Source organism: Microtus ochrogaster, chromosome 4 (assembly GCF_000317375.1).
Source record: "Microtus ochrogaster isolate Prairie Vole_2 chromosome 4, MicOch1.0, whole genome shotgun sequence".
NCBI classification, from domain to species: Eukaryota; Metazoa; Chordata; class Mammalia; order Rodentia; family Cricetidae; genus Microtus; species Microtus ochrogaster.
The window spans coordinates 69072467-69098470 of record NC_022011.1 but is presented as its reverse complement, the minus strand read 5'-3'; the positions used below and the strand labels follow the sequence as shown (position 1 = coordinate 69098470).

The following is a 26004-nucleotide window of genomic DNA, read 5'->3' as shown; positions in this document are numbered from 1 at the left end:
GCCATGCAGGAGAGAGCCAATGAGAGCTTATGACCAACTCCATGCCTGGTGCCTGCTGCATCTTAGAATTCTTCAGGTGCATTCAAGATAAACATCCATGCCTGGGTCTCAGGTCTAAAGATGGATCCAACCAATGTAGGTTGGAGGCCTTGGTAATGTACACTACACCCAGGTTGAAGAGGCCCTCAGCAATCTCTAACTAAACACGGGCTGGATGACTAAGTCTGTTTCCAGCCCTACGCCACCCGTGTGACATAAAGAATTACATAATCCACCTTTATGTGTTACTGGGCCTGTCTCCCACGGAGGACAACATCACACACAGTTCTACCATTAGGGGAATGAGTTTGACCCCATGTAGTCACACCTTCCGGATGAATTTCATCTATGTGAACTTGGATAATAAAAATGCCCGGTATAGCTGGCTGGGTTTTGAGTTGCTACACAGTAGCTTCTGATTTTGGGTCAGGATAATTTGGGGCGTGGCCAGGGAATCACATTTTACGCTGCACATACGACCTCATTCAAATGCCTTAGTAAACACAAATGTTCACCTATGTACTCCAAAAACCTGGAATAAGATTCCATTAATTATAAACAGGGAACTCAACCTCTTTGCCTTTGAAATCTGGCCCTTAGACATACGTCCACAGAGAGGATTTAAGAAAACCTATATTTTTAAATACATCAAAGAAAGTATTTGAAATGCATTAAAGATTAGGGCCATTAAAACCACATTAAGAAATACACACAGAAGTATTGTTTCCACGAGAGCCACATTGCTCCGCTGACCTCAGACAAGCACATAGCCTACAGGTGATAGCAAAGGCTTACTTGTAAATTGGAAGCATTATAGGCAACGGAGATGATAAGTGGGGAGCGATTTCTAGTAAGTTGGCACGCTCGTGGAGGGCTTCTTTCACCATCCTATACTGAAAATCAAAACAGAGAAAATGAGTTTGGCAGTAACAGATCATAATATTTTCAAATGGCAAATAGACACCCTGCCAACTGATTGATATACAGAAACCTTCCACCTCCGAGCGAGGAGCGCTCCCTCCTAATCAAATCTCTAATAATACATCATGCTGTCAACCTCAAAGATTTTTTAGAAACCTTAACTGTATTTGCATAGGAGAAAAACATGCTGTCAGAGTTCCCAGGCGTACGATAGTTTCCTGACTTGAGTTACAAGATTATTGTAACCATTTATCTTGCTTTCTCTGGATTGTCCCCTTTCTCAGTTACCCGGGATGTTTTCTCCAGGTAAGAGATAACAGATTGCTCAAATTCATGGAAAGTTCTCTTGCCTTCCCTAAACCTCACAAAGATGATCTGTAGCCCTGAACAGCTATTTTACAGATGGTAAAGAGGGCTTTGTCTTGACTCCTGGCGCCCCCATTCTACTTGCCTAAAGAGCGGGCATTATAATTATAATACGAATTTGACACATGACAATAAGGCTGCAGATATTACAAAATCAGCCAGAACACATCTGAAATCATGGATCACGAAGCCCACGCTGCTTTCTTTGCATCCATCACAGGTGCTGAAGAGAGACATAGGAAAAGGAGGACAGATTCAAAGCTGACTTGTCAAGGCGAGAAAGGGGGCCAGGCTCAAAACTTGACAATGGCAAGTCCTTGCTACTGTGTTTTTCCTCGTAAGATATGGAGGGAAGCTGATTTTTTTTCACCTCTCTGGGAAATGTCATTTTCCACATGGCCTTGGCAGTTTTCAAATGATGGCAGACTGGACACAATAAAGTGTGACACACGGAAAGTGTGACTCAGATCATTTTTTTTTCTCCTGAAGAATATGTCAGCGACAATATGAGTGCATGATCGCAGCTGCAGCTGAGAGACCCATTTGCCACTCAGTCTGTCTTACAGCACAGCGCCCCTGAAACTGCCCAGAAGTAGCAATTGGGTGGCCACTGGCAAAAACCCAATCACGATTGTTAAAAGGCAACACTTCCAAAAGTGATTCTGTAAATCTGCTACTTTGACATGCTTGTACAGAAAAAGCCCCTGACTACCCATAAACGTGATACGATACAGAACAAACTGGCCCACCTCTCATGAAAGATACCCTGGCAGCATACACTAAACAGGAATTCTGAACAGGAAGAAATGTTTAAAGCCATTAAAAAAAAAAAAAGGCCTGATTTAATTGGGTAGAGAAAGCATAGTGACAATTTTTGTTTAACAGCCAGCATACACAATTACCTGCTCAACATCCAACTTCATGATAGCCTTCTGGAGGTATCGCACGCCACCATGGATCAATTTAGTACTTCTGCTGCTGGTCCCCGATGAGAAGTCATCTCTCTCTACAAGGGCTGTTTTTAGTCCTGTGTAACCAGAAAACCAAATTAACTTCTTAAATTACACAATTTGTATGTAATTCATTAAAGGCACTTCTCCAGGGTAGAGACAATCACTGGAAAAATTAGTCTGAACATGGATAAATTTGTATTCAAAGTGCAGTACACTGTCTATATTATAATGAAGAGATTTTAGGCTCTTCCTGAGGGAAAAGCCAAGCCAGAACTAGCAGCATATTAAACTGTGAATGAATCACACCTAGAAAACATTATGGTACAGTTTCATTGCAGCAAGGTTCTCTGGAGTACTTAGGGGGTCAAACGGGGGGGGGGAAGGGCACCATCTTTTCCCACATGGAAATGGGTGTTGTCACACAGCCCTCAGCATGCAAACTGCTCCATCCCTGCACTCTTGTGTTATTGCAATGCATTCACCAGCAAAACTAACCTGACTCCTTCTGTGTGCTGGCTCCTACTTGCAAGTGAGCCTGGGGGGTTATCCGGTGAATACAGTGAGGGTATGGAACAAGGGACACCCACAGGTGGGGGCTTCCACGTGATAAAACATGATGGGAATATGGGGAAGTGCTTCACGGGGTAAAGGACTTCTCACACAAGGGTGCAAGCATGGGGATCTGAGTTCAGTCACCAGAAAGCACAAAACTATGAACAAAGTGGCACAGATCTGTAATCCCAGCACTCTGACAGAGACAGGAGAATTCCTAGAGACTCATGAATGAAATAGCTGCTGTGTGAAGTGGTAAGCAACAGAAAGAAGCCACCCTGCCTCAAACAAGATTGTCCCCTGACGCTGCACACATGAACACTCACACACATAAAGAGTCAAAAATCAAAGAACTTCTACTGTTGTATTTACAGTGCAATTTAAAGCATTTTCTGATGATACAATTTGATGATTAAAAAGAAATACAAATTAGGACAAATGAACCAGTGCAAAAGATCCATGGAAAAAGGAAACACTCTCAGGGCTGGAAAGATGGTTCAGTAGTTAGAAGCACTTGCAACTTTTACAGAGGACTTGAATTCAGTTCCCAACACCCAAATCAGGTGGTTCACAATTGCCTGTAACTCCAACTCCTTGGAATATAATGTCCTCTTCTGGCCTCTGCAGGAACCTGCGCTCACATGCAAATGTACACATGCACACACACACATACACACACACACGCACACACGAAAAAAATTTTAAAGATAATATTCTTTCTAGGATGAGGCAGAAGAGATATATACACATTCTAGAAGCTAACCTATCCCCTTTAACTGAAGAGTACAACAAATCTCATAGGGTGAAAATCTACTTCTGATTTTTTTTTTTTCTTGTCTTGCAGAGACACCCCGGCCTTTTCAAGACTGCAGATGGCAAGCAATGCTCCAAGTTAGTATCACACACCAAGTGAGTTATTAAAATTCACAAGTCCTGTGGTGTACAGCCATGGACACCACTGGGAAGGCCTGAGGGCTGGTTACCCCCTTAGGCAATAGGTAATGTCATGGAATCCAATTGCAATCATAATATGAGGCAGAAGTAATTTGGAGCCTCACTGCTAGGATGGGAGGAAGTGCATATATCTGGTTCAGAACTATTTAGTGTCAAAGGGTTGCTTTTATGACTTTTAACAGTTTAAAAATTCAATGGAAATGCCATCATAAAAACCAGAACAATTCCCGTGACTTAAAAGCACAGAATATTTGGAAGCAGTGAAGATTGAAAAGTAGAGATTTTTTTCGCCAAACTGTGGTGGTGCATGCCTTTAATCCCAGCACTCAGGAGGCAGAGGCAGGTGGATCTCTGTAAATTTGACACCAGCCTGTTCTACAGAGTTAGTTCAAGGATATCCAAGGCTACATGAGGAAATCCTGTCTCAAAAAAAAAAAAAGAAAAGAAAAGAAAAAAGAAGTAATTTTTGATTCAATATCAACGTCCTACCTAGTAATAACAACAGAAATTACAAGTAAAATGGACCCACATCACTCATTTTAAGCATATATGTCAGAAGAAGTTCTGCAATACCCTAAATTATTAAAACATTACTCATGATTAATTTATTCTGGCTGTCAGTGCATATTTTAAAAAGTATTGAGGGTCCAAGTATAGACACTGGCTATGAATGGGGCATGGGCCAGCTGTCAAGAGGCTCTGCTCAGGCAAACAAATGAAGAACAGCAGAGGCCCGCCAGGGCCTCCTTCTGAGACAAGAATCTCTCATCTTCCTGCAGATCAGAATCTAAATTCAGGGCATGAACCCAGAATTGCACATGCTCAAAATCACATTCGCCAACCCCTTCTGCACATACTCTACCACCTTCACTTAGTAAGTCCGAGAGAGTCCTTTTGGTATTCTAAATTGGTCCTTTTTTTTTTCTTCAGTTGAAGATCAGACGAGGGAGTTGACTTTCAGATGGTATTTAGGAGCCACATTATTTAAAATGTGCCTCTCTTTAAACCTTAGCATCACCATTATTGCATCGAGATGCCTGTACCAGGGAAGTGAGTCTGAGGGGACAAGAAGAGGGTATCCAACCTCTGCTGCCTATTTGGGCAGCCCAAAATGTTCTCCAGGCTGTGATCTTAGACCCGCCAGATAGTCCTCACTTGAGTGTGGTCTGTGAGCAGTGCCCCCCTCCTGAGCAGAACATAGCAGCCTTGAAGGCAAGCTGCTCCCCATACTCAAGAAATCCACCTCTCCTCACCTCACTACATGGGGGCGCCAGCATTTGCTCTAGTGAAGCAAGTTGTCATGCAGTACATGTAAGGAACCAGGAGGCCCCAGATGACAGGTCACGAGGAGTCCAGGCCTCAGTCCAGAAGCTAGGGAAACTGAACCCTGCTGGCAGCGTGTGAGTGAGTCACAGAAAATGCACCGCCTGTAGACACACAGAGCTCGCTGTGACTCCCGACCTTCCCAACAGACGTGAAAGAGGCATTCCTGTTTAAGCCACTCAAATCTGTGAAGAGATTTACTGGTAATAAAATTCCTGTAGAAGGAATGGTGATGTCCAGTTAAGGTTGCTTTTTTTCCCCCCTTCATATTTTACTGTGTGTGTGTGTGTGTGTGTGTGTGTGTGTGTGTGTGTGTGTGTGTACCACATTTGTGCAGTAGCACAAAAGGTCAGAAGAGATACCCGATCCCCTGGAGTTATGGATGGTTTTGAGCTACCATGTGGGTGCCAGGAATCAAACCTGAGCAGTAAGCACTCTGACCTGCTGAGCCATCTCTCTAGTACGCCAACTTAGTTTTTAATCACTTCTGGGGAGGCAGCCTTCAGCAAAGTCTGAGTTCACAGGGCCTTGATCAAGATGGGTGAGTGAGAGAGAGGGCCTATTATAGGCAGAGGCCAACTTAAGAGGCAAGCTGATCCTACTAACACCACCTGTCATTCCAGCCCTGGGTCACTGAGGCTGGAGAATTATGAGTTCCACACTAGCCTGAGATGTATAATGAGACCATGGAAGAGGAGAGGGAAAGAGGAGGAGAAGGATGAAGGGGGAGGGAAAGAGGAGGGAGGGTGTGTGCCTAGCCTTGTCACAGGCAGCTTGCCCCTGGGGATGGGAATCCCATGAGAGAACGTGATAACACACTGGGGCATTTGAATCCTGTCCTAAAAGGCCATTATTGGCCTCAACAGCAATTACTAGATATCCTCAAAAGGAAAATGCCTTCGAGAAGACGTCTACGGGACACACTTCATTTAAGTAATATGCATTAGTGCCTAGATGCACTACACTCTGTTTAGTTCTGAGTGGCCAGTTCCAGGAACCAGAGTTTGCTTGGATTTTTTTTTTTTTTTAGCAAATTTTAATTTTTCTTCCCACAAGTTCTCAGACTTAGCTGAAGTACTATTATGTTGGTCATCAAGGGAAATGCTGAAGAAATCTGATGGACTGGGGTTCTAGAAAGATTTCTTTGGGTGAGGGAGCGGGGATGAGGCTGGAGAATCGGCGATAGCAGACCCAAGGCCCACAGTGTAGCCTGGCCAATCAGGAGTCCTACCTCAGGAGGCAGCTCTAGCAAGAGGTCTCAGGGACCTTCTTGTCAGGGTGGATTTTTCTTTCCCAAACTGACTCTGTGAGCTGTCCAGGGACTTAGCAAACCACTTCAGGCAGGTATTCCAGGACACTTACTGTCAAGTTCCAGGTGCCTGCGTTTTCCTATAATAGGTGTTTTAGAAGTTATTCATATGTATTTCCGTGAGAAACCACAGTGAGCAACAACGAAATTTAAAGCAAGCCTTTCCATCAAACCAGGCTCTCTTCTGTTGCTGCCATCTCATTATCTCTTGTCAAATTAGCCACCCACCAGAATTTCTGCAGAGAAATGAGGCTGCTTTTCTCAAAGCGAACAACAAATGTAGTCTCCAAAATGACTGCCAAATAGGTGTATGAAATCACCAGGTTACCGAAAAGTCGCTTAAATTACAAAAGAAAGGACGCAAGCCTAAAACATCAGAACCATGACATGGTCGACTACGCCATGCATCAAGTGTTCCAAATCTCTTGAATTTGCTGGATGGGAATACAGAGAAAAAGTAACACAGTCAAAACATGACCAGACGTCTCAGCCGAATCTATGACTCCATTCTTTGATTACTTAACTAGAAGTGTGAGCCTTTAAATGTTTATGGAGGGAGCATTGGTTGGGGGCCTACGATCTTGCTATGCATCGCAGGCTCCCTTGTAACTCACTGTGTAGCCCACTGTGTAGCTGGAAACACTTCCTGCACCAGCCTCCCCAGGGTTGGGATTACAAATTTGCATCACTGGATTCTAATTGTTCTGTTTATTTTTTGTTTTGTCGTCTTGGTCTAATGCCCCCCCCCCCCCCCCCCGCCAAAGATGGTTGGTTTTGAATGAAAGGTTTTGTTTCCTAAAGATAAGGTAAGGAAGTAAAAGAGGGTCCGTTGATCCTCTTAGAGTAACTGCATGTATTTTCAATGTGGCACTCAATCCTTAGCCTTTACAATCTTGGGTAAGGCAGGGTTGAAGAGATCAAAAGGAAGGTTTGTTCCCAGGATGCAAACAACCTCTTGCTGAGAGCTGAGGGGTCCAGGTGGTGGTGGTGCACACCTTTAATCCCAGCACTTGGGAGACTGAGGCAGAGGGATCTCTGTGAGTTCAAGGCCACCCTGTGATGTACAGACTAGACCTGTCTAAAGGAGGAAGAGAGCTCACACAAAGGTGACCCCAGCACTTGGGATCCCACGCCTTTAACCCCAGCAGTAGGGAGGTGGAGACAGGAATGATCTGGCTGGGCAGAGTGAGGAATGTAAGGCTGGAGGAGGCAGGAGCTCAGTGCAGTCTGAGGATGCAATCTGAGGAGAGGATCGCCCCTGCGATCTGAGCATTGGTAGAGGTGAAAGATCTCTCTAGTGGCCAGTTGCACCGCTTCACTGATCCTGCCGCTTTCACCCCCTCATATCTGACTCCGGATTTTATTCATTAAGACAATGAGAATTGGTGCTACAGTCTGCTTTCGCTCATCTTCACCTCACGTGTCAGCACACCTAAACCGTATCTTCCAGGGAGGGTGCGGGATGAGCACCAAACACATCTCTGTTCTGACTCGTCCGGCCTAAGGGACACTGTAGAGCTATTTCCAACTAAAACAACTCATGCATCCAGACAGTCGGATGAATGCAAGGGAATAATTACAACCTAAAGGGAGAAACGATACGACATTTAACTCTCACAACATGGAATAGAACAGAAGTATATTTTAATACCTTTTACTGATTATCTTATTATGCATGAAAACATGCTCAATATAATAAATGCGGAGATGCGCAGAGAACAAAATAAAACTCCTGTAATTACACCACTCAGAGATAACCACAGTTGACATTTGGGCGTTTAAACATTCACATTTTCTGTGCATGTATATAATCACATACGAACAGTTTTGCAAAAACAGGACCATATTTAAAGTTTTTTCATTTAACACTGTTTATTATAAACATTTTGTAATCGATAAATATTGTATGTAATTTCATTGTTAAAGCCTTTTAAAGTATTACATTAAACGTTTACTATGCTTATTTATTCAGTTCCTTGCTTTTGAACATCTGTCTTCACTCTTTCGGGTTGTGCAGTGCGATTATATTTTCCTTTAAACTCCCTGTATCTATAATTATTTCATTAGGATTAAATTTCAGAAATGTGATTGTTAGAGTTTGCTAGATGGAAAGCAGGAACCATCGCTATGAAATAATCAGAGGCCCCAAGGCAATAACACAAGTCAAAAAGTTACGATCGTGCCTTAGTAATATAAGCATAGGCACCAAATCTGCGTGCTGCACGGGGAAAGATGAGGTTTTAAACAAAGATGAGATTCTCTTTCTTTAAACTTTGGGCACCTATTTGGGTTCCTGAGCCACTGTCATTACTAATACAGAAGACTACCCCAAAGGCCTAATACGAAGGACTCCTTCCTCTAGGATAGCACCTACAAGGAGCTGACAGGAACCCTGGCAAGCCAAGGTCTGGATCCAATACTTTGTCTGGCATTCTGACAGTGAATGTTTTGTACAGGTGTATGAAATATTAGATATTCATTATTTCAATTCCTCTGGCTATGCCAATATTAGGAAATGGATAAATATGTAACTAATATATAACTGGTAACTTTGACTATATCATTAACATATTTTATGTTACTTAAATATACATTCAACTGTAAAGTCAGAAAATTGTGTTCATAACATAATAATATAGTTGCAGGAAATGAGAGGTGCTACTATAGTTCCTTCTTCTCACCTTGTTATTATAAAAAATGGCCTGTATCAAGTGGGGGAAGTGTAAGACAAAATGATAAAAATAATACAATAGCCAATGGAAACTGAGGTTAATTATTTAAAATGTTTTGTGTGTATTACTATAATCTTACTGAGCTTAAGTCTATAGCCTGTATTCATTTGTGTTTAAAATATACGTGTAATTAAGTTATTCTTCCATAATATTCTTTTCCGACTTATAACACATCTTGGCTATTTTCTTGGCAATTACTTACAGGTCTATCTGATTTTCTTTCTTTCTTTTTTTTTTTTGGTTTTTCGAGACAGGGTGATGAGAACCACTAGCTTAGGCCTACCTCTGTTGGGGGTGGCACCACCCACAGGGAGCTTGACTAATCTGATGGATCAATTCCTCTATTAAGGTTCTCTCTTCCCAGGTGATTCCAGTTATGTCAAGCAGACAAAAAGCTAACTGCACACCCGACTCCCAGGAGCAGTGTAGCAGAATACTCAAGCATATAGGCCTATAGCCTCCAGAAAGAGTCAAAGCTCACTCAAGGCTCTCCTTCTTTTGCAATTTTTTTCTACAATGCATAAACCTTTGATTATGGAAAAGAATGTTACTATTACACTCCAACTATCCCTGAAAGTCTAGAAGTTCTATGTGAAAGACACTTACTGAAAGTCAGAGATAAATAGCAGTGAGACCAAACTTGGAATTTGCTGCATCCCGCATGCATAGTCTGTGTCCTGACTGTGCTGCACAGCCCAGACTTAAAAGAAGCATGGTGAGAGTCAAGAGTGGCCAGTCGTACACCACTTTATAAACCATAAGTACCTGTACATTGTTTTGTCTTTGGGGTTTCTTTAAAGATTTATTATTTTTATGTATCTGCCTTTGTGCGTTCATATGCATCATATGTGTACAGAAGCCCATGAAGAATAGAGGGCATCAGGGCCTTTGGAGATACCATTGGCTCATGAACTGGGAACCGAACCTGGGGCCACTTAAAGAGCAGTGACTGTTCTTAACTGCTGAGCCAACCTCCCCGTCTCTCCAGCCCCTGGCATTTAGGCTTTTGAAACATGTCTCAGAACCTTGAACTGATCTTTCTGCCACCTATCACACACAGCTGTGATATACACACAGGTAAAGTCACATAAAAAGAGACAAAGGAAACACCTTCAACAGCTGGGAGAGACTGCAATAATCAAAGTCTCCTCCTTTCTGGTACCTTGGGAGCAAAGCCCCCACGATGGTGCCTGGGGAACCATACTTCAGTTGAGAAACTAGCCACAGATGTGGTGATCAGTGAGGCCATTGCTATTGATCATAGCCCTGTAGAAGAACGTCAGCCAAACTGGGCATGTTATGTTTATGAAATAATATTCCCAAATGAAACAAATGAGAATTGATTCCTGAAAAGATGCAGATGGTGAGAATGTAAATAAATGACCATTGTAAGGACTCCACAACTTCGCCTCCACTGTCTTTGTTTTTCCACTGCTGAAATTACATTTGCGCATAGGATTTTATCTAAAAAGCTTGTGTAAACATTTCTATACAAATCCTTTCATATCTAGTGGTTCCCCCCAAAACTTTGATGTCCTGAAAAAAAATCTAATTATTACTGGTAACTTTAAAAGATCACAGTAATTTATTTTTGTCAAATGTGACTAAAGATTAATGGATACAATCAGGAATAATTTGGTAAAAACATATCAAACACAGAGAAAGCAAAATTTGTTGTTAAGTGAAGCATCAAATATAATAAAAGAGCAAATTCCATGAATGAACAGCAACAATGTGCAATTCATTAACCAAAGGCCCATGGTTATTTCACACTTCAGAGGGCCACTGATATAATCAGAAACCACAGTAAGAGGATAAATACACACTACCTTCAGCACCTCCTTATATGTTTTAATTATAAACACTATGACCATCCCGTCTGTAAATCATGAACTTAGAAAAAGACAGGCAATTATTCTAAAGTGGTGATCAATATGTCACAAAATATTAAGTGCATATCATTTTCTTAGATGTTATTAAATATAAGACTTTCATGAAAACTCCAATCATCATGGTTGTGGTCATCATCACTACCACTACCTACAACGCACTACCACTACCCACAATTCTCTAATCACTACTGAATGCCTACTTCACTGCTCAAAGGAAAAAACTGTATTAGTTAACATCTTAGTTCTTGCATGCTCAGAGCTTGTTCAGAACTTAACTCATAGCAGTAGGGCTTTAAATAAGGAAGAAAAAAACATGAGGCTGGAGGTGCAGTTCAATGGTTATGTACTTAGCAGGCCTGAGGCGCCAGGTTTAGCATCCTGCACACACAGAAAAACACAAAAATGGCTGGATATGCTGTCACATGCCTGAAATCCAAGTGTCTGAGAGGCTAAGTCAGGAGCATCTAAATTTTGAGGCCAGGTTGGCTGACCTAGTCAGCTCATGCCTCACAAACAAGTATGTGGAGAGTGATTGAGAAACACTTCCATCATCAACTTCTGTCCTCTGTAGACATGCATACTTGCAAAAACCATACACAAGTGTGCATGCATACTCCACACTCACAAAAAGAAGCAAACAAAAAACTTCATTCGCTTAGTGAAAACACACAAAACAGCATTTTCCATTGACAAGAATAAATACAACGTACACGAAACCCTACTAAATACAGTTGTTGAAAGGAGCCCACTATAGGAGAGTAACGACAACTGATCTTGTCTACGTTTTCAAACGGAATAGATGAAATACATGAAGAGAACAGAGGTGACACTTTGCAATAGGAGAAAAGAAATAAGGCTGTGTGATGGTTTCATTGGGATTCCCTCAGGGTCCTCCAGTCACCCCGGATGTCAAGCTTCCTCTACCTGCCACCTTGCCTTCTTCACCACTAGATCTGTCTTTAAACAGTTCCCTCTGCTTCGATAAATCCTTCCTCATTTATTATCATTATTATTATATTCTCCATTTATTATTGATAACTAGTAAATTTGAGAATTGTTCTGGGTTCTAATCTACTTTCTCTGGTTTATATTTCTCTGCTTCTTGGCAGTACTAGATGTGCACACAAATATTCATATTCTCTCCCTCTTCTCCTCCCCCTCCCCTCCTCTCTCTTCTCTCTTTCTCCTCTCTCTCCTTCCCTCCTGCTTCTCCCTCATGGATAACAATCTCTATTTTCCAACTTTGTTTAAAAAAAAAAAAAACCCTTTCCTTCACTATTATCTTCTCTATACGGTGGCTGTATGTATTCCCCTATTATTTTCTCTATAAGATGGTGGTATGTATTTCCCTATTATCTTCTCTATAAAATGGCTGTATGTGTTCCCCTATTATCTTCTCTATAAGACAGTGGTATGTTTATTCATCACTTAAGTTTCTTCCTTCCACACATAAGTGGAGCATAGCACACAGATGTTCTCTATCAGTTCTCAGGTCCTTTCAGCAGGGTCCCTTTCTTCTGTTTTAGAATCTTTACCCCTGTGCAAACTAGGGCACACCTGGGACAGCCCCTTCCTCATCTTTCCCCAGGACTATGCTGCACCCTCTCTTCTTCGATTGCATATTCAACTTCAGTCCTGCACTGAATTGTTCCTCCTGCCTTCACAAAACAAAAACAGAGAAAAGAAAGAAAAAATCCTTCCACAGATGGCTTTCTTCTCAACCCCACTTCACCATGGCATTTATCTCCGTGTCTCTGGAGAGGCTGTCGATGTGTCTGCACCCTCCAAATTACCCTTTCTTCATCTCCAGGATCTCAGGAGGCCTGCTCAGGAAAGTCAAGGTCTTCACCTGATATACTTCCTGCCTCTCAACCCCTCCCTCTTCATCTTCCTATCTGGCCTCGGTGCTCCCAGTTAAAGTTCCTGCTGTCTCCACATGAGCTGATTCTATGCAGTTCCGACAGCGTATTTCTTCAGTCCTGGTCCTTCTCAGGAAGTAATAGTTGCCTATTAAACTGTTATATGTGGTGGAAGCCTTTCAGCTCCTGTGCACTCTATCGATGAGAGAGTTTACACCTACAGACGGATGTACCTATGTCTCTAATCCACACACTGAAAGGTACGTGTTCTGTATAATGTGATCTATACACAAAAGCTCCCTAAGGCACTGACCACAGATCATCTTTGTATTCTCTTGCAGTGCCTTGCAAACGATTATGCATGCAGAAACTACCTCAAATGGTTACAAAATTGAAACGGAAAGAATGATTATATGTTTTTATGTAAATGAAGAAAACAACTGGGAATAGGAGGAAAATTAAGTTCCCTGGCTGACTCCTACTAGAGAAAGGATTCTCTTTGGCACAGAAGATTGTCACCTACCTAGAAGATATTAATTCTTCTGAGTAGAGCAGTCCCAAGCCCAACCTCCCATAAAGACAGAATTATAGCCCCTTTCCATTCTCGTGTCCAGGGTGGCCAGAAAGCTAAGCTCCAGCTGCCTTGTGATGACTGGAAGCTGTTCTTCTCACCTGCTTCGGCGTGTTTGAGCATAATCCCCCTCAAATTATACACCATGATTGGAGACGTGAAACTTGACAACTGAGGTCAGTGTGATAGCAGAGTAGACTCTAGAGTGTCTATATTTTAAATGTATCATGATTCAAAATAAATAGAAAAATATTAGGTTATGAGGTTTACACGAAAGAATTTTCAAGACTATAGAGTTTCATTTTTAAATAAATCTGCTGAAGTGAAATATTTTTAGTTATATTTAATTTTCAAATTCTTTTTTTTTAAAGATTTTTTTTAATATTTATTTATTTATTATGTATACAATTTTCTGTCTGTGTGTATGCCTGAAAACCAGAAAAGGGCGCCAGACCTCTTTACAGATGGTTGTGAGCCACCATGTGGTTGCTGGGAATTGAACTCGGGTCCTTTGGAAGAGCAGGCAATGCTCTTAACCACTGAGCCATCTCTCCAGCCTAGGTTATATTTAATTTTAAAACTATATAAGTGCCTAGATTTTTTTTAAAATTGCGAGAGTTTTCATGAAGGATGGAAAACTGGGGAACACCAAGAGAAATGTGAGCTCAAGAGTCAACACTGTCTTCACGTACAATACTAGAAGATGACTCACCTCTGGTGACAGCGTCTAGTGCACAGCCACTTCCTGTGGCTCCTCCTCCAATAACAAGGATGTCAAATTCCGATGTGTTCTGCAACGTCATGAGCTGAGCTTCTCTGGAGGGAGGCTCCCTGTTCACAGGCTCTGTGAGGCACTCTGCTGCTTCCACATAAGCCAGGCTCACCTGAAGGAAAGCGGGCAGGTTCTGGTCACACATCTGGAATGCTAATTCAGCAAAGCATACAGTGTACTATAAAGAGATTCATAATGGACACGAGGGCTACCAGTCCTAGCCCATGGTCCTCCTGCAGTCACAGGAGCAGCGGTGATGGGGCCGGCTTTAGTCCTTTACATAGGTCTCAGTTATTTACACACAGAACACGTGGTTTTACACTCAATATCTCAAATATTTGGTTGTGTTTTAAATATAGCAAAGTTTAATTATTTCTAGCACTATGTAGCAGTTCCCAAATGTTTTACCTAAACCAATTTGAGGAATCAGAAGGAAGGGTTTTACCTGGTAGTATCAAACCATTCAGACAAGATTTAAAAGTACAGACATCATGTGAGAGGGGGAAACAGAACTTTATAACCATTGTGCATTTTCTTAAAAGTATATGTTTCTTATGCAATTCTAATGACAAACGTATACTCTTAATTTTGTGATTTGTGATTTGTCGACAGTACCTTGTTGAAATAAGCAAGGCTGGGTTTGGTGACTCACACCTTTATTCCCAGCACTTGGAAAGCAGAGGCAGATGGGTAGATCTCTGTGAGTTCAAGGCCAGCCTGGTCTATATACTGAGTTTCAGGACTGCCAGCACAACATAATAAGGAGAGAGAGAGAGCACATGAAAATGAGAGAGTTCCAGAACCAGAGCTTAAGGTCAAGCACACAGAAAAATAGGTATTTGGGATTTGCTTCTCACACTACTGTGTGGATACATTTAGCACAATGCAGAGTAATTGATGCATGTTGTTCCTTAGTTATCCAAAGATGACAGCTTCTGTTTCCCTCTATTCCATGGCAGTATCAGCACAGTGAAGATTCTCCTTCCACTCTGACCTAAGTCACCTATGAAGCTCGGAGTGACGAGGGCCAAGCTCGCTCAAGAAGAGGAGCTCTCTGGTCTTTGCGACATGGTCTTTTTGTGTATCTACAAGATGGCTTGGAATTCTTTATGCAGCCCAGACTGGTCCCAAACTGGCCCCAACTGGTCCCAAACTGGCCCCAAACTGTCCTAAGGGCTGGGCTTACAGTGTTCACGTGGATATCCAGTGTGGTTACTGCATGGAGACTATTTTCTGTTCATTCAAGATAAGGTATTTAAAAAAAAATTCAGATAAACCAAACTACTGCCTAGGACTGGATTAATTATTATCAAGCCAATTGCATTTCTATAGAAATAAAGCCAGAAGTCTAGAGAACATTGTGGAATGCCTGTCTTGGATCACAGAGACCCAGCTTGAGTCTCTGCACCCCTGTCTTGAAAGTCTGATAAACTTGGGTTCAGTCCGTAGGACCCGCATAGCAAGGAAGAGCAGACTCCAACAAACTGTTCTTTGACCTCCACACTTATAACAGAGTGCACCAATTTTTAAATTATTAATTAAAAGCCAAAACTCAAAAACATCCCATTCTGCATGTAACTCTTCCTGTTCATGTATTAATAACTGTTCCCTCATGTAACAAGCCAAATAAAAGAAACTGCTAAGTTCTACGAAGGACTGGCTCCTGGAGCTATGGTCTGTCTTCCTCACCTAATGAGAAGAAAAATAGAACACACGGAGAGATAGTATATACAGACATAACACATTTGTAGAAAAAGCAAATGCCAAAACAGGGGGTGGGGTAGACTCTGACCACTGTGGGGAGGGAGGCGTAACTGTGCCAGGACAGATGGGGAAGACTTGGACATGGGACTGACAAGTGACTAAACCGCCCGAGCGTTTTCACACGTCAACAGAATCGCTGACATTTTCTGCCTGGTAAGTTTTCTAGAAATAGTCGAGAAATAAGTTTAAAGACCATATCACGGTATAGTTCATTAGAACTTGTTAATTCCAAAAATGCCCTCGTCTGTTCTAACCATGAAGATTCAACCAGGGCTTCTCCTCAGCAGGTGGGGGAGATGTGAGGAGCATCCGTCGCTCCCATTGGTTACGTGGTCCTGCAAGCTTCCTGACCTTTTGTGGGAATAGTTTTAGCCTGCCTTATCTTAATATGAAAAACACCTCTTTCATCTTTATGGTGGCTACATGCCTGTCATCTCAATGCCCAAGAGGCAGGAAGACAGGAGGATTACATACTTGAGGACAGCATGGACGACTACAAACAAACAACCTTTCCTTAAATGGAATATATGTCTCCAACATCGCATGTTCCCAACATTTACCCGAAAAATTCACAAGAGATTCAGAAGCCCCTGAATCATCCGGCTTTAGTATTTACTCACTAAACTCACTATTAACTAGATTTTTACATGTACACCATTATCTTCTTCATCACAAGACACCCCATGCCCACAACACAACTGACTGTCACTCAATTCGGTATCCAAGACAACTATTTTTCTCCCACTTTTTGTACCTCTCTTTCTTAGCTTCCTTTGGATACCACTCAACTGTCCGACAGTAATGAGTGAGTAACCTGCCTCTTAGGTGTGTCCTGCTCATTCTTTTCAGATGGCTAGGAACTCTCTAGAGAATCTCAGATGGTCCATATCATCCTATACTCTTCATGCCACAATAATTTCTAATTTGGGGAACTCCAGATATCAAATGGCTAATTAATTATCACTTATAGTTGGATGTCACATGTATGTCTCAATATTGGTATCATGGCTTTATCTCCCCAAGCTATTTTTTTAACCTGCCAGCAATCAGTGTTCTTGATAATTACCCACAAGAAATGACTTTATTTGTAATGCTGCCAAAGCAAGAGTTTAGGGTAGTCCTTCGCCTGGTGTCTTAGATACTTTTCCAGTTTCTGTGTATGTGTGTGTGTGTCCATACCTTAGACCTAGTACACCAGAGGCAGATGCAGACGGATCTCTGAGTTCAATTCAAAGCCAGCCTGATCTACAGAGTGAGTTCCAAGACAGCCAGGACTCACACAGGGAAACTCTGTCTTTGAAACCTCTCCCCTAAAAAAAAAAAGGAAGGAAGGAAGGAAGAAAAGAAAGGAAAAGAAAGAAAGCTAGACTTAGAATCCTGTACTACATGATTGTGACCATTCTATATAAACAATGTTCAGCAAAAAACCAAGTATGGGATCAGAAAACAGGTCAGTGATCCGTGATTCACCACATTTTAAGCTGTTCCCCAAATCATACCTCAGTAAAATTGACTTAACAATAGTAACCAGCTATGAGCACAGCACTTGTGTACTGGGCAGTTTTATAAGGCATGTAGCTTTTTCCTGCTCACTGAATCTGCACAGTAAACCTTCGTCAGGTCCATTAATATCGGGGGGCTGCTGACTGTTGCAAAAGTTGCACTGAGGAGTTCCTCCAATTTAAAAATATATATTTATATACACACAGTCCTATTGAGGGTGATTTATTTAATTTCTGACAGTACTTTAAAATAACATTTTATTTTTGTTTATTTCTTTCGAAAAAAGCTGGAAACTGTTGCAACTGAGAAGCTAAGCACCACGCTTATTTTAGAGGCAGTAAACACAGCCTAAGGCCCTACTTAGAATTATGACAGGAGAAAGACTCATTTTGGCTTCAGATGGCTTTGAGTAACAAAAACACATCTGCACTCTACCTTCCCGAGAACATGCTAATTTCAGGGAACTAAAGAAGGGGGCAGAGATAACAAAGCAGGGATGGTAAGTTATGACACCCTTAAAGAAAAGGATCTTTGCGCTCTCCTCCTGCCTTTTCTGGGTCTCCCTCTGCCAAGCCTGACAGGGTGGTTAGACAGGGATCTGGGGGATGAGCTCTGCTGATGGATGGATCCAGAATGTCCTAAGTCGACTGAAAGACCAAAATGCTCGTGAGATGATGGACTCTGCACCACTCACTCAACAAATGACTATTTGGGGAAGTCCCTCAAGCATTCTATATACTAGGCGGCAAGAGGACACAGAGACAATTCTAATATGACTTTCACCGGCATTTAAGGCTGAGAAGAAGCTAAAGGGGTGTGTGTGTGTGTCTGTGTCTGTGTCTGTGTGGTGTGAAGCTAAATCAGCAGAGTACTCACCTGGCATTTATAAAACCCTTGGGTGTTGGGTTCAATCCCCAATACTACATCAAACAAGTCGGGTAGTACATGCCTATAATCCTAACACTCAACCACAAAAGAATCAGAAGTTTAAGGTCATACTCAGCTACACAGAGAGTTCAGGGCCAGTTTAGCTATGAAGGAAGAGGGAAGGAAGGAAGGAAGGAAGGAAGGAAGGAAGGAAGGAAGGAAGGAAGGAAGGAAGGAAGGAAGGAAGGGCCAGTCACAGAAGGCATCTCGTATATCCTGGCCAAGCTTCCCTAGAAAGGCCAGCTAAATCAAGCCAAGAGTGGTGAGCATCAGCTGGGTGAAACTAGGAAAGGAAGCGGGAAGAGCATGTGTTAAGTCTAGAATATACTATACATGTCTGCTCTTTGCTGTCACATACTCCCTTAAAATCTGGCTTGCATATCCAACTTTAAAAACTGCTCAGTGTCACATAAATCTCAAGATTCCTAACTGAGATTAATGACAAATGAGTGCCAGCAGTTATGGCCCGTAGATAAGGCAGAACTTGTAAGCCCCAGGATACTCTCTGACTAGTGTCATGGTTTCATTTTACCAGAATGTCCACTGGAGGCATGTGAGTTTGCTGCCCTAGGCCTAAACCCAGTACAAACCCAGCACTACGAGCTTCAGGATTGCAGATTCAGAATTGCTGTAGGAATTCCTACTGCCAGTAGCCTTTAAGTTACCCACCCACTTGGGCGTGGTCTCATACTATTTATGCCTACAGTGGGATTCGGTTGCTGTTCCCCGTTCCAGCAAAGGATTGTGATCTGTGAGTCTACCCCTAAATAAGTAACCCTCTATTATATTCAATTCTGAGCTAGTGTGGGATTTCTTTTAAGCGTCCTTCTTCACAGGATCAGCTAGCTACCTAACCTCACCAATGAAACTATCCCTGTGGCACCATCCCCTGGGAAGTCAGAAAGTAGATAGTTCAAGGCCACGATGGGCAGCTTAGTGAGACCCTGTCTTAAAAAGTGAGTTTGGGAGCCGGATGGTGGGCTCCAGCACTCAGGAGGCAGAGGCAGGCAGACATCTGTGAATTCAAGGTCAGCTTGGTCTACAGATTGAGTTTCAAGACTGGCTCCATAGCTACTGCGAAAACCTGTCTTGGAAAAAAAAGGAAGGGAGGGAGGGAGGGAGGGAGGGAGGGAGGGAGGGAAGAAGGAAGGAAGGAAGGAAGGAAGGAAGGAAGGAAAGAAAGAAAGAAAGAAAGAAAGAAAGAAAGAAAGAAAGAAAGAAAGAAAGAAAGAAAGAAAGAAAGGAAAGTGAGTTGGGGCTGCAATTCAGTGGGAAAGTCTTGGCTAGCACATGTAACACCCTAGATTCAATACCCAGTACTACAAGGAAAAATAAAATAAATTCCTCCAGCACTGTGACAAAGATTTGCATGGAACTTGCAGAGATTGCTAAGTGGTTAAGAGCACATATTGATCTTGCAGAGGACCCAAGTATGGTTCCTAACACAAACATTAGGTGGCTCAAACCTCCATGTAATTCCAGCTCCAGGGAAACCCATCTGACTCTGGCTTCTGAGGGAACCTGCATTTCTGTGCACACAGACGTATTCAGACCCATACGTACAAACAAAATATCTCCTTTTAAAATGGAGAGAAACTTGAATCTACATAGAATTGGAAGTAAAGTTCATAATCTGGAGTTACCAAGAGCATTTCCCTTGAATAGGATTTCGAATGAAATCAGTTTTACTATGTCTGAGCAAAATTAGACTTGCAAATTAAAAAAAAATCCTAGACATTTGCAACTTCGGGTGAGACCGAAAACAAGATCTAATAATTAGTGTCTATTTCTGAAAGAAGCGCATATTTAAAGACCACAGGCAATTAACAGCCAGGTTGTCCTGTAATCATGTATAGTAATAATTGGAGTATAAAGTAGGTTTCATGCAAATCACTTTAGACTGCAACAATCACTCACTCGCCCATATTATGCCATTCAATCAGTTAGACTGGAGAGAAATTGCTTCCTGTTTTGTTGTCATGGAAAAAGACTAACCACATCTGTGTATTCCTGGAGGCCAAAGGTGACAACCATCTTCATATGGTTTATCTTCATATGTCTGAATGGTCTTCACCTCATGGATCCTCTTGTGACCCAATCGATGGGTTTTCTTGTATTTACATGACAGTAAGCCACATGTTTTACTATAAACAGATTCATGAGGGCTTCGTGCTTACTCTGTAGCCAATTAACGCAAGGAAACTCATTTTCACAGAAAACCAAGCAAGTCCCTTGCTGTACTTTAAATGTACGATGTCCCCACAGGCTAACGTGTTTGAAAATGTGGGTACCAGCTAGTGGTCCTGGTTTGGTTCTGTGGGTCTTGGCTGATGGAAGTGGCTCAGTAACCAGATGCAGTTCCTGTTGACTCCTACCACCAGAAATCCTTCCCATGGCTCTTTCTGGCTCAGAGCCCTTGGTCTCCACCCTTTACGTGACTACCCACTGGGAGGCCTGTGCCAGTCTAGTCCTTCGGCCCCTGCCCCTCGATTGATGGATAACCTAGCAGCCTGTGCATTTCTCATGATCCTTGCTTGATAAAAAGCCATTGGATCCTGTTCTGCCTCACTCATGGGGAATAAGCCTACCAAAACTCTGCTTCCTGATATTTTATGGGACTTTTGCAACATTCTGCCAGCGATCCTGATAGATGGAAGGAGGTATTACTCCTTTACTCTTCCACTTCCCCTCCCCCAATAAAACTCTTACACTAACTCTGTTGCATGCAGCATGTTTGCTCAGTGGCAGAGCTCACCGAAAGGTAATTACTTCACTCTGGGACCCTACTCACCTGCTCCGCCCTCAACAGCTCCTCTTTTCCACCTGCAACAAATCTGCTTCCTCCTTCACTGGTGGTTTTCCCTTCCATTCAATATTGGCAACTAGGTCTTTGGCAGGGCTCCCCACCTCTGACCCTGGACATGAGGCTTCCTTTCTCTAGCACAGACTTCTTGCCTTATGGCTTTTCTTGAAGTCCTGGTATCAGGTGACTGTGTCTCTCTTGGGCTCAGAGCCCTTGACCCCTCCTGCCCTTTGTGTGACAAGCCACTGGACAGCCTGTGTCTGTCTCAAAATCAACCCTCTCTGAATTCCTAGGATGCTAGGAATTTCAAACCCTTGGGTCTTACTTCTCTGCCACATTCATGGGAACTGTGTCACCGTTTATACCTCTTTGCTCCCACTGGAATGATTTTTGGACCCACTGACCATTCTTAATCAACTACTGTTGCACGATTACCAGCTGCTGGCCATAGAGCTTGAGGTGCAAGACCATCAAATATGTCTGGGTGATGCTGTGATGGGAATGAACCAGTTGCTTTAAACCCTAGGGAGTTGACTTAGATCCACCCCCAACAGCATTTTGTCAGGTCCTAGCATGTGCTTGACAGTGCCACAGAGCATGGACAGTGACGTAAAGCAGTCAACACCCAGCTTTCTCAGGTACCCCAAAGATGAGCGACACCACCAAGTCAGCAGGAAGTAGTCTTGAGAACACGGCATCCTCATCCCCACCTCACCTGCTACCTCTTTCTAACTCCTTTTATAATAAATAAAAGGGAGGACTGTTAGTATTCAGGCATCTGTACTGGCCTGCCCTTGGGGTCCTGACAGGATATGCCCTCACAGCTGCAGCTACTAAGAGCACCTTCTGTGCACATTCGCTGTATTTCCTTTTAAAAGGACCCTGCCCACCTCCCATCTCTCTTTCTCTGTCTGTCCCCTCTCTCTCCCCCTTCCCCCTCCATGCCACTCCACTCCTGCTACTCCTGCCCCCAAAAGCCAGACTCTGCCCTCCCCTCCCCCTCTTCCCATTCACTTTCCCCCCAATAAAAAACCCCCTCCACCTGAACTCTTGTCGCATGGCATCTTTCTCTCTTGCTCTGTGTTTTGCTAAATTATAACACCATTTGCTGATCATGCAGAGGGTCCATCTGGCTGCTTAACAGAGACTACAAGTCCAGTTCCAGGGGATCTGATCCTCTCTCCTGGCCTCCTTCTACACCAAGGATGCACATGAGTACACATACATACATGCATATAAAAAGAAAGTGGAAGGTGTAGATAGCAAATCTGGGGTTGAAGAGAAAGGAAAGGAAAAAGATATATAGAAATATAGCACTCTTGTCCAGTAGCTGCTTGTCTACCCTACCCCCCACATAGCATCTCATAAATATAGAGGAGGCATCTTTTTACATATTTCTTCTCTTTTCTTTATTTTCTTTTTTTTCTCCTGGGCTTCGTAGCACATGCCTTTATTCCCCAGCACTGGAGAGGCAGAATCAGGTGGATCCTTGTGAGGTCTAGGCAAAATTGTTGTTTGCTTTTGTTTTGAGATAGGGTGTCTCTATTACATAGCTCTGGCTATCCTGAAACTCACTAAGTAGAACAGGCTGGCCTCAAACTCTGAGATCCACCTGTCTACGCCTCCCAAGTGCTGAGATTGAAGGTGTGAACCACAACGCACCTTCTACAGTGCAGAACTTTCCAGGAAATTAATGAATTCTCGAAATCCTAGCTCATCTGCAGAGCCTGCAACCAGCCAGCCATCCTGTGCAGTCGCAGAGAAGACCCAGATGTCTACCAAACAGCACTTGGCCTTAAAACTCTCTATGAGGCATTGAGCTGGATCTGAAACAGGGTTAGTGGTCACCTCTCTCTGATCCATTAGCCAAGGGATGAGTCTACTATACTTGAACCTTACTTTCCAAATAGTTCATGTTCAAACTTGAGATACACACTCTCCATCTCTGTGGCTACTTCATCAAGTACAAGTAAGATGTATACAAGCCCTCTCATATATACATGCTATGACACAATTAGACCTTATAAAATTGAGACTACCTAACCTAAAAGTATTTTTTATCCTAAATTTAGGAGGGAAAAAAACCACCAAGAGAAAGCTTTCCAAACAGAAACATGTAACTGTCAAGCTGGAAGGATGAAAAGGGGACAGAAGCAAGAGGGCTCTCCCGGGGCATTTATAGAAAGTTCCCTCTGTCCCACAATATCCCTAAAAAGTTTCTTTAAAAGGCCTTAAAATGAATAAATAGTTGAAAATGAAATGCAAAGTCAAATCAAAGTGAATGTCAACGCTGCTCAGTTAGCAACAGCCTAGCAGCTCACCAGCTGTCAGCGCTAATCCTAGCTCAGCCGTTGACTCACGGGTGACCTATAGAAGTACAGTTAACCTCGCCGATTCTGTATGCCAGCCACAAAATAGCATCCCAAACTCCTCGAAGGCCCGACGTGAGTTAGAACCACAAGTTGCTGCCGCGGCCCCACTTTGAGGGCTAAGTGTTAAATAAAACCCAGAATTAGAGAGAAGCTGATAGGATGCTCTTCAGAGAACATTCCCAGCTCTGTCTGCATAATTTCAGTGCTTTGATGAAGCATGTCTCATAAGAAACAGTTCACCATACAGAGCGGATAAGAATAGTTTCAACTGGCCTTATCTAAAATACAGAGTATTCCGAAGCCTCATCAAGCTTTAGATGCCAGGCACATTCCCACCACACTTAGTTGTATTTCTAGGAGAAAAACAGCCTTTCCAGGAATCTATGCACAGGGTTCCAAATAAGAAAAGCAAATGAATGATGAATGTCTTTGGAATAAACCCTAACAATAAAACTCTCATCATAAGAAGCAGCTCATTAGTCAGCTAGATTCAAAAGCGACATTCAGGATACATGTAGTGCCTGGAGGCTCAACAACATGATTCTCTTCCTCCAGAGAAATGGGATTGTAGGCAGCAAAGCCCAACAGATAACAAGTTCCTGAACCACGGGAATAAATGGGTCCCCTACCTTCCCATACTGAATGGGGAAAGACTACAGTAAGGAACCTTTGCTATAAGCATGGGTTTTGAAGCTTGCTTGCTAGAGTAATTGGCTTGCGTTATTCTGGCAGTTCAGTTCCAGGATTAATACGTAACTATAAAGGGACAGGAGAAATGATTCAGCAATTAAGGACACTTGTTGCTCTTGCAGGGGACCTGGATTCCATTCTCATTACCCACATGGCCACTGACAATCATCTTTAACTCCAGTTCTGGGGGATCCAGCTCCCTCTTCTGGCCTCCGTGAGCACCGAGCATATGTGTAGCACAGGCAAATCACTCATTCACATAAAATAAATATTTAAAAATCACAACTGTACGGTCGGAATGGTAAGCCAAGATTCCACTTAGCTACTTTGTATACAGTTCAGAATCTTGACTCTTTTCCCTAGTGTATGACACCTCATCCTTTGTAGACAAATGTAAGAAACACACAACATAGAATATCATTTAAGTAGTTAAAAAGAAAGGAAATCCCTGTATGTGACAACCTTCATTTGCCTGATGGGTATTATGACAAGGTGATAAGATAACATAAGCCTACTTGATCTCATATGTTGACTCTAAAATAGTGAAACGCACAGAAGCAGAGAGCAGTGGCCAACAGGACCCTGCACTGTAATACCAGGATGTGGTTTGATACTGCTCAGGGATACAACATTTCAGTTACGCTCAAAGAAAGTAACAGAGTGGAATTGATTAGGAAGAGTTGAATTATTATTTGTTGCATTTTTAGGTTTTGCTGTTGTCTGGGTTTTTTGTTGTTTTGGTATAGTTTTTGTTGTTTGTAGGTGAGAGCTCATGTAGCCTAGGCTAGCCTCCTACAGTGTAGGCAAGGCTGGCCTTGAACATTTGATCTTCTGGCATTTACCTATTTTCCCCAGCTTAGAAAATTTGCTTTTACCCTTTCAAGGTAAGACTTTTAAAAAGAAAGGCTGCTTTCAAACCTATGGAAAATGTATCTATATATGGACGACTGTTTTCCTGGGGAGAACAGACAAGTGATGTCACAAGTTCAAGGCCATTTAACAAATAAACAAATGTGGCTTCTGAAAAATCTCTCTGGTTGATTCTGACTCCAAATACCCTCAGCTCAGGAGCTTCCCCCAATGAAGCTAAATTCTTTTTTGTTAATGTGCATCGGTATTTTGCCTGCACTTAGATCTGTACGAGGGCAGCTGATCCCCCAGGAGATGGAGTTATAGGTGGTTGTGAGTCACCATGCGGGTGCTGGGTCCTCAGGAAGAGCGTCAGTGTTCTAACAACTGAGCAACCACTTCCGCCCCTGAAGTTAAAATAATGTTTGTTTATTTTGTTTGAGACAGGGTTTCTTTGTGTAGCCTTGACTGTCCTGGAACTCACTCTGTAGACCAGGTTGGCTTTGAACTCACAGAGATCCACCTGCCTCTGCCTCCGAAACGCTGGGATTAAAGGCGTTCACCATCACCCGAATTTAAAATCTTAATGATGTTGAGAGTGCTTAAAAAGCAGAATGATATTCAAAGATGTTTACTACAGAATAGCAATTAGGAGCAACTTTTTTTATTTAAATGTCATCAGAAATCCATCCAGTATTTCTTTTTTTTGTTTATTAAAGATTATCTATTAAAGATTTCTGTCTCTTCCCCGCCGCTGCCTCCCATTTCCCTCCCCCTCCCCCAATCAAGTCCCCCTTCCTCCTCAGCCCAAAGAGCAATCAGGGTTCCCTGCCCTGTGGGAAGTCCAAGGACC

General features: G+C 42.6%; 1 protein-coding gene across 3 annotated transcripts in view; it reads right to left on the bottom strand.

The window, feature by feature from the left end:
* The window catches only part of Gpd2 (glycerol-3-phosphate dehydrogenase 2), a 136414-nt gene that overhangs the window by 63552 nt on the left and 46858 nt on the right, over positions 1 to 26004 (bottom strand). For all 3 annotated transcript variants that reach the window (XM_005346424.2, XM_005346423.2, XM_013345925.2), the window contains exons 3-5: positions 14184 to 14355; positions 2229 to 2353; positions 835 to 932 (exon numbers count right to left, since the gene is read on the bottom strand). In XM_005346424.2, the coding sequence (XP_005346481.1) occupies positions 835 to 932; positions 2229 to 2353; positions 14184 to 14355 (395 nt within the window). The remainder of the gene's footprint in view (positions 1 to 834; positions 933 to 2228; positions 2354 to 14183; positions 14356 to 26004) is intronic.